The 15270-nt window shown below is 62.2% G+C and overlaps 2 protein-coding genes across 2 annotated transcripts in view; both read right to left on the bottom strand.

Annotated features, from left to right (window-relative positions):
- Window positions 1–4472, bottom strand: part of MTMR11 (myotubularin related protein 11) — a 4839-nt gene extending 367 nt beyond the window's left edge. The window contains 15 exon segments of the mRNA XM_027702836.1: window positions 269–436; window positions 438–533; window positions 828–1031; window positions 1177–1347; window positions 1584–1759; window positions 1828–1898; window positions 2132–2195; window positions 2293–2414; window positions 2496–2584; window positions 2668–2755; window positions 2974–3233; window positions 3331–3473; window positions 3631–3703; window positions 4211–4326; window positions 4424–4472. Coding sequence (XP_027558637.1) covers window positions 269–436; window positions 438–533; window positions 828–1031; window positions 1177–1347; window positions 1584–1759; window positions 1828–1898; window positions 2132–2195; window positions 2293–2414; window positions 2496–2584; window positions 2668–2755; window positions 2974–3233; window positions 3331–3473; window positions 3631–3703; window positions 4211–4326; window positions 4424–4472 — 1890 coding nt within the window.
- A 1738-nt stretch (window positions 4473–6210) lies between these two features.
- OTUD7B (OTU deubiquitinase 7B) overlaps window positions 6211–15270 on the bottom strand; it is a 14852-nt gene continuing 5792 nt past the window's right edge. The window contains exons 4-11 of the mRNA XM_027702809.1: window positions 15013–15114; window positions 14488–14615; window positions 13710–13822; window positions 12963–13090; window positions 12197–12346; window positions 11477–11591; window positions 10743–10827; window positions 6211–10146 (exon numbers count right to left, since the gene is read on the bottom strand). Of these exons, the coding sequence (XP_027558610.1) occupies window positions 8860–10146; window positions 10743–10827; window positions 11477–11591; window positions 12197–12346; window positions 12963–13090; window positions 13710–13822; window positions 14488–14615; window positions 15013–15114 (2108 nt within the window). The 3' untranslated portion in view covers window positions 6211–8859. The remainder of the gene's footprint in view (window positions 10147–10742; window positions 10828–11476; window positions 11592–12196; window positions 12347–12962; window positions 13091–13709; window positions 13823–14487; window positions 14616–15012; window positions 15115–15270) is intronic.

The raw sequence follows: 15270 nt of genomic DNA, 5'->3' as shown, positions 1-15270 counted from the left end.
TGTGGGAATGGGACAGGGACACAGGACAGGGACATGGGAATGGGACATGGGAATGGGACAGGGACATGGGAATGGAACAGGGACATGGGAATGGGACAGGGACATGGGAATGGGACAGGGACACGGGACAGGGACATGAGGACAGGCACATGTGGACAGGGACATGGGACAGGGACATGGATGGGGCAGGACATGGGGTCCCCCTGACCATCCCTCCATCCATCCCTCCATCCGAAGCAGGACTCCCCCAGTTCCACCATCCCAGTACCTGTTCCTGGGGCAGCCCCCTGAGGTAGCAGCGGTGCCAGAGCCGGACGCAGGGTCCGGCCGTGCAGGGCAGGAGCAGCCCCGGGGGGGGCCGGGAGCCCCCCGAGGTGCCCCCCCGTGCCCCCTGGCTCTCCGGAGGGGGGTCCCGCTGTGGGGGGCGCGGGGGGGGGGCGACCGCTCCACCAGGGCAGGGGGTGGGGGCACAACGAGCCCTTGGCAAGCGCCAGCACGGGCCCGGCCCCCTGCCAGGGGCAGGGGGCTCCAGGCTGGGAAAGGGGGGAAAACAGGGATTAGGGAAAATGGGGGGAAATCCAGCAGGGGGGAAGGAATGGTGGGCAATAGGGATTAGGGGAAAAAAAAGGAGAGGGGAAATCAGCAGGGAGGGAAGGGAAAACAGGAGGAAATATGGATTAAGGAAAAAAGGGGGAGAATCCATTGGGAAGGGAAAAAATGGAGGGGGGGCAAATAGGGATTAGTGAATAAATGGAGGGAAAAGCCAGCTGGATGGGAAAATGGGGGTCAAACAAGGGGTGCAGACCCCCCAGCCCAGCCTCACTCACCCCATCCGGGGTCAGGGGCTCGGCGGGGGCCGAGGGTCCCGCGGGGTTCCGGAATCGCTCCCGCTGCTCCCAGCTGTAACGCAGCCCCCAGGCCCAGACCGGGGGGAAGGGGCAGGCGGAGGGGCCCCCCCTGCGCCCCCCGGGCCCCCCCGAGGGGTCCTGCCAACCACCCACCGGGCGGTAGGTCTGGCTGCGGGGCCGGGGCTGTGGGGAGAGATGGGAGGGGGGGTTCAGTGCCCAGTTTGGGATGGGGACACCGAGGTGCCGGGGAGGAGAAGGGGTGAAACGGGAGGTTTTGGGGGTGTCCCTGCCCGGTTTGGGATGCGGGAGTGCCCCCTGGCCCCCTCACCGGGCTGCCGTGGCCCTGCTGCCGCTGGCAGCTGAAGCGGAAGGTGCTGAAGTAGGGGCTGAAGCTGCTGTCGTGGAGCGCCAGGAGAAACGCCTCGGTGAAGCCGAAATCCGCCGGGAATTGCCGCAGGAGCTGCCACGTGCAGTCCAGGAACAGCAGGAACACGGGGGCCTGCGGGGGGGACACTCCTGTCACCCCATGGGGATGGGGATCTCACCTCCTCCCGAGGGGGGTCATGGCTCCTGTCACCCCATAGGGATGGGGATGGGGGGTGGTCTCACCTCGTCCTAACCAAGGGGGGTCCTGGCTCTTGTCACCCCATGGGGACGGGAATGAGGGGATCTCACCTCCTCCCGAGGGGGGTCCTGGCTCCTGGCACCCCGTGGGGACAGGGATGGGGGTCTCACCTCCTCGCGGGGGGTGTCCCTGCGGAGCAGCCCCAGGCGGCGCGGGAAGGGGTGTCCGGCTGCCACCCACTCCCGCTGCACCAGGCTCTGGAAGCCGGGCAAGGAGCGGGCGTGGGGGTCCCCCAGGAGCTGCACCAGCGAGGCCAGCAGGCAGTTCAGGTCCCGGTCCGAGGGCTCTGGGGGGTGAGGTGGTGAGGGGGGGTCCCCTTTCCATCCCCTTGCACCCCCCTCTCGTTGCCCCCACCTTGCAGGACCACGGAGCAGCGTTTCCCCGCCAGCAGCGATACCACCTCCACGGCTTTCCTCAGGCAGGTGCTGGGCGGCAAAAGGGGGAGGTCAGGGCACCCTAAAATGCCACAGTCACCTGCCCGGGGGGGCTGCAGCCCACCCTGGGGGGCTCACGCACACACTACAGTACCCCCAATTGCCCCACAGCCCCCTGGAGGGGGACATCCCACTGTGGGGAGTGGGGTTCTAGGGGAATATCCCCCCTACACCCCAAAATACCCCCCTGCACCCCGAAGAGCCCCTCCTTGTCACCCACTCACCGGACGTGGTCCAGCCAGCGCGTCCCCTCCAGGGCCGAGAGCCACTTCTCCTCCACCACCGCGCCTGGATCCCACAGGATGAGGGGTCAGCAGGGTCTCCCAGTCCCCCCTTCCCCCTGGTGGGTGTGGGGGTCCCCGGGGGCCCCCCCCGTGCCGCTCACCGGGCAGGCAGAGCGCCCGCAGCTTGAGGTGGGCGAGCTGGATGTCGGCGGGCGAGGGCAGCTCGGCCGTGTCGGCCAGAACACAGGGCCCACGGCCCCCCAGCAGCAGCATCTCCAGGCACCTGGGGGGCACAGGGACCCTCAGGTGGGGCCAGGCCGGGGTGACACCCCCAGCCACCCCCCCCAGACCCCCTGGAACCCACCTCACGTCCTCACTGCCCGGCTCCGAGGCCGGGTGGAAGCCGGCGGCTCTCAGCAGGTCCCCCCCGCCCGGGTGGTGCCAGCACAGGCGCTGTGGGACAAACAGGGTGACCCCCCCCAACATCACCTCCCAGGCCCCCTGCCCACCCCCCCACGGCCCCCCTGGGCACTCACGGGCACCCGGCGCTCCTGGAAGTGGCCGAAGGTTCGCTTGAGGTCGTGGTCCAGGAGCCCACTGGGCACCCACAGGTACCGGGGGAGGCTGCGGGCAGGGGGGCACAGGGTGGGGTCCCCCCAAACCACGGATGCCATTTCCAGTGGCTCAGGGGGTGTTTTCCCCAAACCACAGGGGCAGACGGAGGGAGGGTTTCCCCACAGCCCTACGTGGCTGATCCCTCTGGGGGGGTTGGGAGGGCCATGCTGTGACACCCCCCTGAGTGTTGGGGGGCCCAGGGACCCCCGTGCCCGGCAGGGTCATACCTGGGGGCCATGTCGAAGCGCTCGTTGACGGCGCTCACCCTCCAGCCCACGGCACCCAGACGCTCCAGCTCCTTCTCCCAGTCCCGCAGGCTCTCAAAGAGCAGCGTGGGACCCAGGCCTTCCTCCTCCTCATCGCCCTCCTCATCATCCTCCTCTTCCTCCGGGGGGGTCTCGGCAGGGCAGGACCAGCCATCGTGTCCCTCAATGGTGTCCCCCGGCCGCGCGGCTGCTTCCCGTGCCTGGGCGATGGCATTGGCCACCTGCGAGGGCAGCCGGGGTGGGGTGTGAGCCCCCCAAGCCCCCCCCGAACCCAGAGTGAGGGTCCAACACTTCTGCACTCCCCCCTCCCCAGCTCACCCGGAACGCCTGCAGAGCCAACCCGTTCTCGGGGAAGTAGAAGCGGAGCAGGCGGAAATCCCGGCAGAACACGGCGAGTTCCTCGGGGATGAACTTGAGAGTGGAGGTGGCCGTGAGCACCTTGGGCTTGGAGAAGCTGCTGGCTGGGGGAACACGGGGAGGGGGAGGCTGTGAGGGCCAGCTGAGACCTGCCCAGCTCATCACACAGGGCTGAGAGCTGAGACCCGCCCAGCTCATCACACAGGGCTGAGAGCCGAGACCTGCCCAGCTCATCACACGTGCCCCGCGGTGTCCTGTTACCTGCCACCAGCTCACGGATGCAGGGCAGGGCCACCTCGTCCTCGGAGCGGAGGAGGCTGTGGGAGCCGGGGGCCTGTGGGAGAGCAGGGAGGGCTGGAAGCTGCCCCGGAGTGTCCCCCCCGATCCCAGGAAGGGTGGTGGGGATGGATCGGGGCCCTACGGCTGTCCCGTGTCCCTCATTCCTTGTTCCTTGTCCCCCACACCGTCCTGCTGCGAGGAGCTCCCAGGGCGAACACGGCGGTTCCGCGGTCGATCGGCCGGGGTGGGCTGGGATGGGGTTGGGATGGGGCCGCGACGGAGCTGGGATGGGGTTGGGATGGAGCTGGAATGGGACTGAGGTGGAGCTGGCAGGGGGTGTAGGTGCAACCGGGATGGGGGGCGGGATGGGGGGCAGGATGGGTTTGGAGTGAAGCTGGGATGGGGGTCGGGGATGGGGTGGGAAGGGGCGGCCTGACGGTCGGGGTGCGGTGGGATGGGGTCGGGATGGGACAGGGATGCGGTGGGATGGGGTCGGGCTGCCGGTGGGGTGGCGCGGGGCCCCGCGGTCCCGTTCCCGGTATTCCCGGCGTTCCCGTCGCACCTGGCCGGGCAGGAAGGCGAGGCGGCGGTTGGTGCAGAGCAGCGTTCCCGGGACGGAGCCGCCGCCGTCCCCGCAGCGCTGCCGGGCGCCCGCCGCCTCCTCCAGCACCCGCTCCCCTGCGGGGACCGGCACTGGGTCCGGGGCTCCGAGGGCCCCGAGCCCCCCGAACCCCACTGGGACCCCCGGACCCCCCGGCCCCGGCCCCGGCCCTACCTGGGAGCCCGGGGAAGACCGGGCGGCGCCCGCCCGGGGCCCCGTTCATGGCGCAGGGACTTTGGCCGGGCGGGCCCGGAGTGGCGGGGCCGGAGCGGCCGGGAGGGAGCCCGGAGCGCCCGGCCCGGCCCCGGCATCCCGCCCCTCACCCCGGCATCCCGCCCTCCCCCGGCATCCCTGCCCCGGCATCCCGCCCCCCCCCGGGGCTCGGGATTCCACGCATCCCGACATCCCGACCCTTCCGCTCCCGGCATCCCGCCCCCGCCATCCCAGCGCCCGGTCCCGGCGGGGGGAAAGCGGGGAGAGCCCAGGCGGACGGTGGAGGGGTACAGCCCTGGGGACCCCGTCCCGGGATGGGCCGTTCTGGGGTCCCCGCAGCCCCGGGGACCCCGCCAGGGACGGGCGGTCCTGGGGTCCCCAAGCCCCGGCCCCCCATAAGCGCTGCCCCGGGCAGGGGAACCCCCAAACCCCGTCCCGTCCCCGCAGCGTCTCGGGGGGGCCCCGGGGCCTCTCCCGGGGCCGGGCGGAGCGCGGTGACTCACGGCCCAAGCACGGAGCCTTCTCCTCCTAGCTGGAACAGCGGCTCCCGAGCCGGGCCCCCGCCTCGCCGACCCCCGGGGCTCTGACCCCGCACCCGGCGGCAGGTGGATGGTGGCCCTGGGGCCACTTGTGCCACCCCCTAAGTGCCACGAGACCCCCGGGCCCCCCAAACCCCAAGGGAGCCAAGGCAGCAGCACCAGCACACGGGGATATAAATCCTGACACAACCCGGGCTTGTGGAAAACCCACCGGAGCACATTTGGAGCTCCAAATCCCATTTTTGGTGTATTTCCCCCCAGATTTTTGGGGCAGCCCCAGCCTCGGGGGCTGCAGCTCGTGTGCCCCAGTTTTCCTCCTGCAGGAGAATCACCTGGCAGAGGATCCCCGGGGGCTTGGATGGGATTTTAGCTCCGGCACCTGGCAGATGAGAGGAATTTCCTGGAGGCTTTGAGCCGGGAGCTGCTCCACTGCCAGCGCGGGGTCAGCCCGGGCCGCCCCAGCAGAAAAAATCCTGGAGGAAAATCGTCCTGCACAGACGTGGCACCGGGCACGGAGCGGCCACTGGCGACACCGGGAGGAAGGGAAAACACCAGGAGCTGGGAGAGAAAATCCCAGTGCACAGAAATCCCACAGGAAGCCGTGCCCAGGGTCCCACCTCCCGCGGTCCATCTCCAACCACCCCCAAGCCCCGTTTTCCTCTTTCTGAACCCATTTAAAGCTTCAGTGTTTGAACAGCCCATGTTGGGAGGCAGCTGGATTTTATCCCTGAGTTTTATCCTGAGGCTGGGGTCAAGAACCGGAGCATCCCTCGGGTTTCTCCTTGGGATGCAGTTGGGGAAAAGGCTCCACGATCAGTGAGGACAGACAGAAACGGGAGGGAGGGGTGGTTACGGGGTTCTTTTTAAAATCAAAGCCCAGAATTGGTACAGAAATGGAATCACAGAATAAATGGAACAGAAGGAAATAGAAGGGGAACTTACCCGCTCCCCAGGAGAGAGGACACTGTGCTCCTCAGTGGACAAAAAAAAAGCCCAAAATCCCAATAATTGGATGGAGGAGGGGATGAGGAACAGCCCCAGGGAGGGAATTGGGGACCCCCAGCGTGAGGGGAGGAAGGAGCCTCAGCGCTGCCCAGGTGCATCAGCTGTTTTGGGGATGGAGAAGGGGATGAGGAGCAGCCCCAGGAGGGAATTGGGGTCCCCAGGAGGGGTGAGGGGAGGAAGGAGCCTCAGCACTGCCCGGGTGCATCAGCTGAAGGTTTTTATTGTCAGTGAGTCCGTGGCAGCACAACGAGGCCGCAGGTACAGCCCGACCGCGCCGCTCCAGCCCTGCTCACCAGGAGGCCAAATATCACCAATTAATACGGAATTAATAATAATAATAATAATAAAAAAAAGGTTGGTTTTTTGTTGTTGTTTTTTTTTTTGTGAATAAACCACTGCAGAATTAATTCAGGTCACTCGGCGTTAGTGAGACCCAAAGCTGCCCCGACCTCCCCTGCCGAGGGGGCCGGGGAGCGGCGAAGGTGAATCTCATTTAATAAAATCAAAGAAAATCCCAAGAACGGGTTTTACACACCCTGAAAGACAAAGTTTTCTTCCACCAGGATCCGATGGCAGCGATTTGAATGCCAACCACACCAGTAAGTGCACTTAGTTTGACCTTGGGGTCACATTGCAGCCTCCCTGTCCCCATCCCCGTGGAAAAATCCCTCCCCGGGGCAGGTTTGGTGCTTTTCCTCCAGGTTTTCTGCATTTTCCCTCTCTCTCCCTCCCCCCCAAACCCAATAAAGCAGCGAGCGGGTCCGGGCGCTTCCCACCCCCACCCAAAGCCAGCATCCATCGGGATGGATTTAACCAAATTGCAGAGAAATTCTCCCAAAACCTGAGGAACCAGCGAAGTGTCACCTCCCGCCTTCCCCCCTGTGCCCTGGGGGACCCCTGCTCCTGCAGCTCCTGGCACAGCTGGAGGATATTCCCAACCCCAAAATAAAGCTGCTGCTCTGATTTTGGGAAAAATGAATGTGGGAAACTGGAACTTAAACCCAGGTGCCCACACAATAGTTGAAGGTTTGGTTTGGTTTTAAACCATCTCGGCTCAAAATCCAGGGTGAACCAAGCAGGGGCAGAGCCTGTGGCACATCCCTGCCCTGGGGGTAAAGTCCATCGGAATTCCTGCAGTTTGAGGGAAAAACTGCACTCTCTGGCATTTATTCCGAGGCCAGAGGAGCCAGGGAGTGACCCCCGGGAGCTCCGACTGCATCCCGCAGCTTCAGCCACGCTCGGGGATTTCATAAAACCAGGGGAAACGACTTAAAACTGGAGTCAAACCATCCCCGGGGCATTTGAAATTTGGATTTGAAAATTCGTGGGCAAAGGAGGGTTGTTGGGTGGATTCAAAGTGTTGGGATGCCACTCGGAAAGGCCTTAATCTGGGGGGTTTAGGTGTAGGAAAGGCCTTAATTCGGGGGGGTTTTAGGTCTAAGTTAACATTTGTAGGGCCGAGCATAAGGTGTCAGGTGAGCCTCGAGCTCAGCACCCTTCCAGCTCCTCCAGCCCATCCCCTATCCCTTCTCCCAGGAAGGGCCACAGGCAGGAGCAGCTCGGGAGAAGGGGTTGCATAGTTTGGTGCCTTCTGGAAAAACAAACCCCAAAATAAAAACAAGGGAATGTTGTAAAGCTCGGGCTGACGGGTAGAACTCCTGTTTTATTTCCATGTGATGGGAAACGCTGCACCTCGCTCTGTGCAGGACTTGGGGCCGGTTTGGGAGCTGCAGTTACCAAAAAACCCAAGGAATTCTGTGCAAACATCGCAGTGCTAAAGTGAATCCCACCCTGGGAGCTGGCAGGGGGGTGAGGGGGGGGCCGGGATGGGGCTGGGAATGCCGTGGGACATTAGTCACGGGAGGATTTTACCTTATTGTTCCGCTTTTTAGCCCTGTTATCAAAAATATGGATTAATTCCGCAGCCTAAAGGTCAGTTGGTGGCTCAGCACAACGGAGCCGAGTTAATCGGGATCAGAGGTAGTACAGAGTAGCTGTGCTCAAGTACGGAGTTATGCGACCCCCCCGGATTGATCCCCTCCTGCCCTGGGGGGATCTGCCCCACGCCGGCGGGAATTCCTGCCAGGAGACTCCGACCTTCGGTTCTCCCGCGGGTTGGGGCTTCCACACGGAAAAAATAAAGCTCCAACCCCTGGAGCGCTGGGAGCTCCCCCTGCCCCAGGAAGTGTTTAAAAAGAGCGTTTTAAAACCAGAGCTGAGCCCGTCAGGGGCGGGGGAAGAGCCCGTGGGGGAGAGCAGAGCCCACGGAGGGGCAGAGCCCGAGCCCGCCCTCCCAGCGCTCGGAGCCATCCCGGGGCCGGGCAGGGGGAGTCCGACCCACCCCACCCCACCAGTGTCCAACTCCGACCGTCGCTCAGTACCAGCAAGAAGAAATACAGAATAAAACCAGTGTTAAAAAACTCCATTAAAAGGTTTGTGACGCTCCAACCGGGGCGTTTTCGCTCCGTCCCGGGCGGTCGGGGGCGACGGGAAGGACCCGGCGGGGGCTGCCCCCCCCTCATTCCCCCCCCAGCTCCCAAAGCTTTGGTCTGGTTTATTGAGTTTTTGAGGAATTCTCCCCCCTCACCCTGTGCTCCGACCCGAGCAGCCCCCGCCGTCCCAGGCCATCCCTGGGAATCCTCCTCCTCCCTCGCAGGGGCTCCGGGAAAGCGAGGGCTGGTTTTCCCCTGCCCTCTCCCTCCTGCAGCCCCCTCCATCCCACCAGCCCAATCCCACGATCGCCCGCTCCCGGGAAGGGGAGCGGGGGGGTGTATAAAACCATAATGGATCTATATTATTGCATTCCCCGTGTTCCAGGGGTCCCAGATCCGCACGGGGGGTGGGGGGGGAGCGTCAGAACCTGTGCACCAGCGCCTCCCGCTCCCGGCGCCGCAGCTCCTCCTTGTAACAGCAGGAACAGAAATTCCCAGTCTCCGGGTGTCCATAAAAGCTGCAGTTGGGCTGTTTGCACTTGGTCTGCTGGATGTTGTAGAGGGCTCGGCCCCTCGTTTTATCCGCCGTTCCCCCCTTGTCCTGCTCCAGGAATTCCCGGCAGCCGTTGCTGTGTGGGGGGAGGCAGTTGGAGCCCTCGCACTCCGGCGGGAAGGGGGGCTGGATGTCCATGTCCGTGGGGGAGAACCTGCCCGGGTGGGCAGGGCCAGGGGGGCCGGGCCGGGCCTGGTGGTGCCGGGGCAGGGTGGCGTAGGGGGGGAGGCTCCCGCAGGGCCCCCCCGCCAGCTGCCTCCGGCCCTCGGGGCACCCGGGGGGGTGCGGCCCCTCCGCGCTGCCCACGGAGGGCCTGGGGAAGGTGAAAACGCCGGAATAGCCCGGGGGAAAAGCGGCTATTTTAGCGCCCAGGGCCGGCTCCAGGGGCTGGGAGGGGTAGGCGGGGGGCAGCTGGGGGAACACGGGGCCTGGCATCGCCTCCTCGCCCCGGTTGGCGCCCGCCTCCCCCTCCGGCTTCTTGGCCGGGGCAGCGCTGCCCAGCGCCTTCTTCTCCGCCTCCTTCTGCCTCTGCTCGGCCAGGAAGCGCTCCTCGGCGTCCAGGAGGTACCTCTGGATCATCTCCTCCTGGAACTGGTGCCGGGTGCTGGTCTTGAGGTGGCCGGCGAAGATGAACTTGCGCTCGCCCTGCATGGCCGCGCGCAGGATGCTCAGGCTCAGCCGCACGTCGCTGCTGTACTTGGAGGGATCCGGCGCCTTCTCCGGGGCCGCTTTCCCCGGGCACGCCTTCTCCACGGGAGCTGCCAAGTCTCCCGGGGAACACTCCTCTTTGCTGCCTTTCCGTGCCTTCAGGGACCCTTTCTTCTTCTTCTCCAGGGTGTCCCCCTGCCCGTTGCTCAGGCCGCCCTTCACGGCCTTGCCGTGCATCAAGCCCCCCATGTTCTTTTTTAGCTTGCTGCCCAGAGTCTTGCCGAAGCTTCCCAGCTTGTTGGCCACCGAGTCTGCCCGTTTCTTATCCTTTTCCTTCTCCTTTTCCCGCTCTTTCTTTGGTTTCTCCCTGTCCTTGCCTGCCCTCACGCCCCCGTTGCTGGCGGAGCTGCTGCACACCGACTCCTTGTCCGACTCGCCCGACTCTGCCGCCGAACGAGCGTCGTCCCCCGCGGAGGCCGTGGGGGATTCCGGCTGGGCCAGAGGTGCCTGGGGAAGAAGGAAAGCCAAATATCAAACCCTAGGAATGCCTTGGGTAAGGATTTTCACGCGGAAGGTCAAGTAGAGGAGGTGATGTTGCTTGGAGCACGGAGGGGATGATGTTCAGACACCGAGCGATGCTGCCCTGCACGCCCACAGATGTCCCCGTGGCACCCTTCCAACCTGGGATATTCTGGGACTTTATGATTTTATTCTATGATTTGGTGACTCTATTCTGGGGTTCTGTAATATCTCCACTGGCTCGAGGTTTCAAGGGCAAAGCCAGTGAAGAGGGGGGAAGATACTTGGTCCCAGTCTCGAGGTGGGTGTAAACCAACAGCTCCTGTTTGTTTGGAGCACAGAGCATCCCCTTCCCTGCCCTGAGGGGCACAGGGGCTTCTGGGTGGTGTGAAGAGTGAAAAGGGGCATGGAAAGCTCTGAGAAAGAGGTGCACACCCACCAAACCGAGTCACTTCCCCGCTCAGAGCAGAACCAGCTGCAAATCCGGCGGGCAGAGCCCCCCAGGTGAGGCCCCACACCGGCTGCCCTGCGGAGAGGAGGGTTAAATAATTCACAGGTAAAGAAGATCCCCCTGGTCCCTTTACCTGCGTGTCACAAGGCAACGTGATCCACCTCACATTCATGTAGCTGTGCAGCAGGTGCAGCTTGGCCTCCAGCGACAGCGTCACACTGGTGTCACCACGGGGTGGGGAGGGAAACACAAGTTAGAGCCCAGTTTCCAATTCCCACCTGGGTCCCCCCCGTATTTACATTATTCCCTGTGTTTTTGCAGCTTTCCAAACTGTTCAGTAGAACACCAAAGGCAGAAATCAGATTCTCGAGTGTCGGAATTAAAACGCTTCTTCCGCCTCAGCAACAGCAACTGCTGGGACCAAACCATGGTGAGACCTGCCCAAAGTCCAACCCAAGCCAGGCAGGGTCTGGTGGCCACCACCCTCCTCTCTCCAGGGGCCCACGGCACAGGGATTTGGTGGGGAATGGCAAAATACACCTTTTTTGTGGAAATATGATGGAAGATCCTCCACTGCTACACCCAGCCTGGAGCTCCAGGACCTGGAGCATCATCTCTTTACCGTGTGGGAAGGAAGCTCAGGAGATGTCACAGCCCCACCCAAAACGTACCAAAGTGAAGGAGAATGAAGGAAAAGCTGCTCCATCCCCACGAGCAGTGTCATCCCCTAGGCCCAACCTCCATCCAGCACAAGAAATCCCAGCTGGGGTCAGGGCTGACCCCTCCAGCCCTGATCACTCTGCTCTGTGGATCACCAACCCAGATTCCCTATGGATCTCCACCCTGGATTCCCTATGGATCACCAACCTGGCCAGCTTGACGTTGTCACTGTCGTCCTTCCCCCACTGCCACTCCTTCCCGGGATCCACAGCGAAGTGCACCGGGAGCAGCTTGTGCTCCGAGTCCGTCAGAGGGATCACGGCTGCCCCGGGACAGAAACACCACGTTTACAGCCCAAAAGGACAAATATCCCACACTCACAGCCCACCTTTCTGATGGGAGCAGCATCACAGCAAATCCCAGTGACTGCCAGTGCCTGGGATCATGGAATCGTCAGAGCATCATGGAAAGGTTTGGGGTGGAAGGACCTTAAAGCCCATCCAGTCCCACCCCCAGCCACGGGCAGGGACACCTTCCACTAGCCCAGGTTGCTCCAATCCCTGTCCAACCTGGCCTTGGACACTTCCAGGGATCCAGGGGCAGCCACAGCTTCTCTGGGCAACCTGTGCCAGGGCCTCCCCACCCTCACAGGGAGGAATTTCTTCCCAATATCCCATCCAACCCTGCCCTTTGTCAGTGGGAAGCCATTGCCCCTTGTCTAGTCACTCCATGTCCTTGCCCCAAGTCCCTCTTCAGCTCCTGGAGGCCCTTTAGGCACTGGAAGAGCTCCAAGGTCAGGACACTGTTGGTTTCCTGGGCTGCTGGTGCATGTTGCCGGGTCCTGCCCAGCTTTTCCCCCCCAGCTCCCCCAAATCCTCCTCCACAGGACTCTTTCAGTGCTTTTTTCACCTGGATCTCATCCCCTACCTTGATCCTTTGTGTTTTCCTTCTGCTCCATGGAGACCAGGGCAGAAAAATGGGCTTGGTCATAAGCCAGAACCAATGGAGACCGGTGGCATTTGTTGGCTGGGACTTCCAGGGGCAGATAGATCCCTCCAAAGGGAATCGGGGCAAATGCTGGGAAGAAACCAGGGCGGTTAGTTCTGATCACAGGTTCAAGAGTTCAGAGTTGTTTGTGCCACAAATGCTCCAGAATGTGCTGTTTGCCTCAGTCGAGGTCTCACCTGCAATTATCCATCATCTCAAGGGACACTAAACAAAACCACAACCCAAACTAGACATTTATTTTACATCAGGAGGGTGGAAAATGCAGAATGAACTGCTATTTTCCACGAAAAACCCCCCTCTTCACTCCCCCACAAGACAAACTTTGCCCACGGAGTGATGGAAAACGATTGACCTTCTCTGACAGGGAACTGAAGCTGATGGTGGAAAATCCACCATGCAGGGAACAGAATTTCCCATCTCTACATGTGTGTGGGGGGCAAAAGAGGTAGAAAAAAAGAAAAATCCTCCTGGGGATGCTCTTAAAGCAGCAGAAACAGGGGTGGGAGCTGAGCTGGGCCTGGGCCCTTCCAGGGGTTCACCTGTAGCAGGTGAACGTGGCCCATGTGCTGCTCCTGACTCCAGACCTGGCCTTGGGGGTAAAGAGCCCTTGTGAAAACATGGGATTGAGAGGAAACGTGGACTCTGAGAGGTCAGAGAGGCTTTGGGAAGAGAGGGCAGGTCTCACCTTCGCCCCCCGAGTCCCGCAGCATCGTGTCTGCCACCACCACGATGGGTCTCTTCAGCACGTGGGCCAGGACAAAGACGTGGAACTCCTCCAGGCTCTCATACACCGGCTCTTCTGAGCTCTCCACCCTTGGGGAAGAAGAATTTCACCCTCTGGATATTCAATCATCGTTTTGTAACACCAGGAGGAGGTTTCAGAGGCAGCCACGAAGAGGTGGATCGACAGCACTAAAGGTTGATCTCGGCGCTAATTTGGGGTTTTAGATGTGGATCCCTAAAATGTCCTGCTCCAAGGCAAGGGTTTGTGCCCAGGAAACGCCCAGCTGCTGCCTGGCACTGCTGGGAGTCCCTTATCTAAGGGGCCTCCCAGGTAGGAGCTGCCAGGACGGCTGCAGCAATTAAGTGCCCTTGAAACAGAGCGAGAGGCAGAAACTCTCAGCTCTGGGTTATTCCCTCATTTCGGAGCCAGCAACATGAGGAAACACAAGGAAAAGATGCATTCCCTGTTCAATCCATGTGCTGCCCCACAGAAGAGGCCGCGCAGCACCGAAATCCTTTCCTCAGATGCTCTGTGGGCCTCGTGTTTCCTCGTGATCCTTCCTTTTACCCCCAAAACCCCCACGAGCCGACCCAACACGGCCTCCCAGCCCTGTCCTGTGCCCTGGGGCACCACCCTGAGCTGTGCCCTGAGGGAGGACACTCCCTGTTTTCCCCCTGGCCGTGTTGTTGCCTCTGGGCACTCACGCACCCGCCGCAGCCGCCGCCGTTGGTGCCGTAGTGCACGCGGGGCTCGCTGGACGCCAACTTGATCAGCTCGTTCCACTCCTTCTGCCACTCCTCCTCCGTGTACACCAGCCCAGACTGAAAAAAAGGGCAAAGAGAACCCAAAATCCTCCAAGGAAATCTCTCCCCAGTCGCTCCAGCGCTGGTTTATACCCACGGCACAACTTTTCTCTACGGATTTATGCAAAAATAATCAACGCGTTCCGCAGCACATCCCTGAAAGTGGCACAGCCCTGAGGGCACCTCCATCCCACCAGGCTTTAGCCACAGGATATGTTGGTTTGGTCCAATGGCACAAATGTCTAAAGCCTGCTTCAAGGGTTGGCTTCAGGAAATCCACCTTTCCTCAAGGCAGCAGCTTGGGAAGGACATTAAAGTTCATCCCCTTCACAGCAGGGACACCTCCCCCTAGTCCAGGTTGCTCCAAGTGCTGTCCAACCCAGCCTTGAACACTCCAGGGATGAAACACTCCAACACTTCCCTGGGCAACCTGTGCCAGGGCCTCACCACCCTCACAGGGAAGAATTTCTCCCCAGTACTACCCCAAACTTGCCCTGTTTTAATTTAAACCCGTTCCCCTGCCCTGTCACTCGTCCCAAGCCCCTCTCAGTTTGACGCAGCTCACCGGGGGCACCCAAAATTCCACACCTGACAGGAAAGCGCCTCCCAAACCCACGGGGGTGTTTTCCCAGGACTTTCTCCTTGGCAAAGAGGGCCCAAACCGACGCTCAGTGGGCTCCCACCTCCTTGTTCTGCTGCGTCTGCTGCCAGCGCCACCTCCGCCTCAGCGCCTCCCGCTCCGCTCCCTTGTCCATCAGGGTGTAGAGGGATTTCCGCAGCATGAGATCCCGGTCGTGGAAGCCCCACATTCCTGCAGGGGGAAGGATGGAGAGGAGGATCAGGAGGGGTTGGTATCACACCCTCCAACCCGCTGAGATCCCGCGGCCCGTGCGGACGTGCCGGAGGAGGGAAGGGGTGGCTCCGTTATCCCACATTTCCTTCAGGATTCTGGGGAAACTTGCCAGACGGACAGGGAGAGGGATGTGAGGAGCACACAAGCTGCTGGCAGCCCCTTCCCTTCAACCCATGCCGCTCTCATAGAGCCTGAGCCCCACGACTGCTCATGCACTGACCCCGCCGTGGCCGGGAGGAGCAGCAGCATCCCCGTTTCCCATGGGAATGGATGGGAGATGCTCAGTCCTGCTCCCACCTGGGCTCTGCCCCCGGGGTCAGTTGGTTGTTTCCCCGTGGATTAAGCCCAGCCTTACCCAGGGAGGCAGCGTGGAGAAGGCAGTTCCCGTCGCCGGTGGTGGCCAGGGGCAGCAGCCGCTGGCAACTGGGATCCACCGTCACCCACCAGTTCAGGCGCCCTGGGGAATGGGGGAGAGCATGAAACCACAGCACAGCACAGCACTGGGGGGCACTGGGGGAGCTCAACCCCTCCAAAACCACCAACGAGGATGAAAAACAGCTGAACAAGCTGGGGAGCAGGGACAGACCCATCCCAGGGCTGGGGAGCAGGGACA

The sequence above is a fragment of the Neopelma chrysocephalum genome, unplaced genomic scaffold (assembly GCF_003984885.1).
Source record: "Neopelma chrysocephalum unplaced genomic scaffold, ASM398488v2 Primary Assembly neopelma1_197, whole genome shotgun sequence".
NCBI classification, from domain to species: Eukaryota; Metazoa; Chordata; class Aves; order Passeriformes; family Pipridae; genus Neopelma; species Neopelma chrysocephalum.
This window is presented reverse-complemented; position numbering and strand designations above follow the sequence as displayed.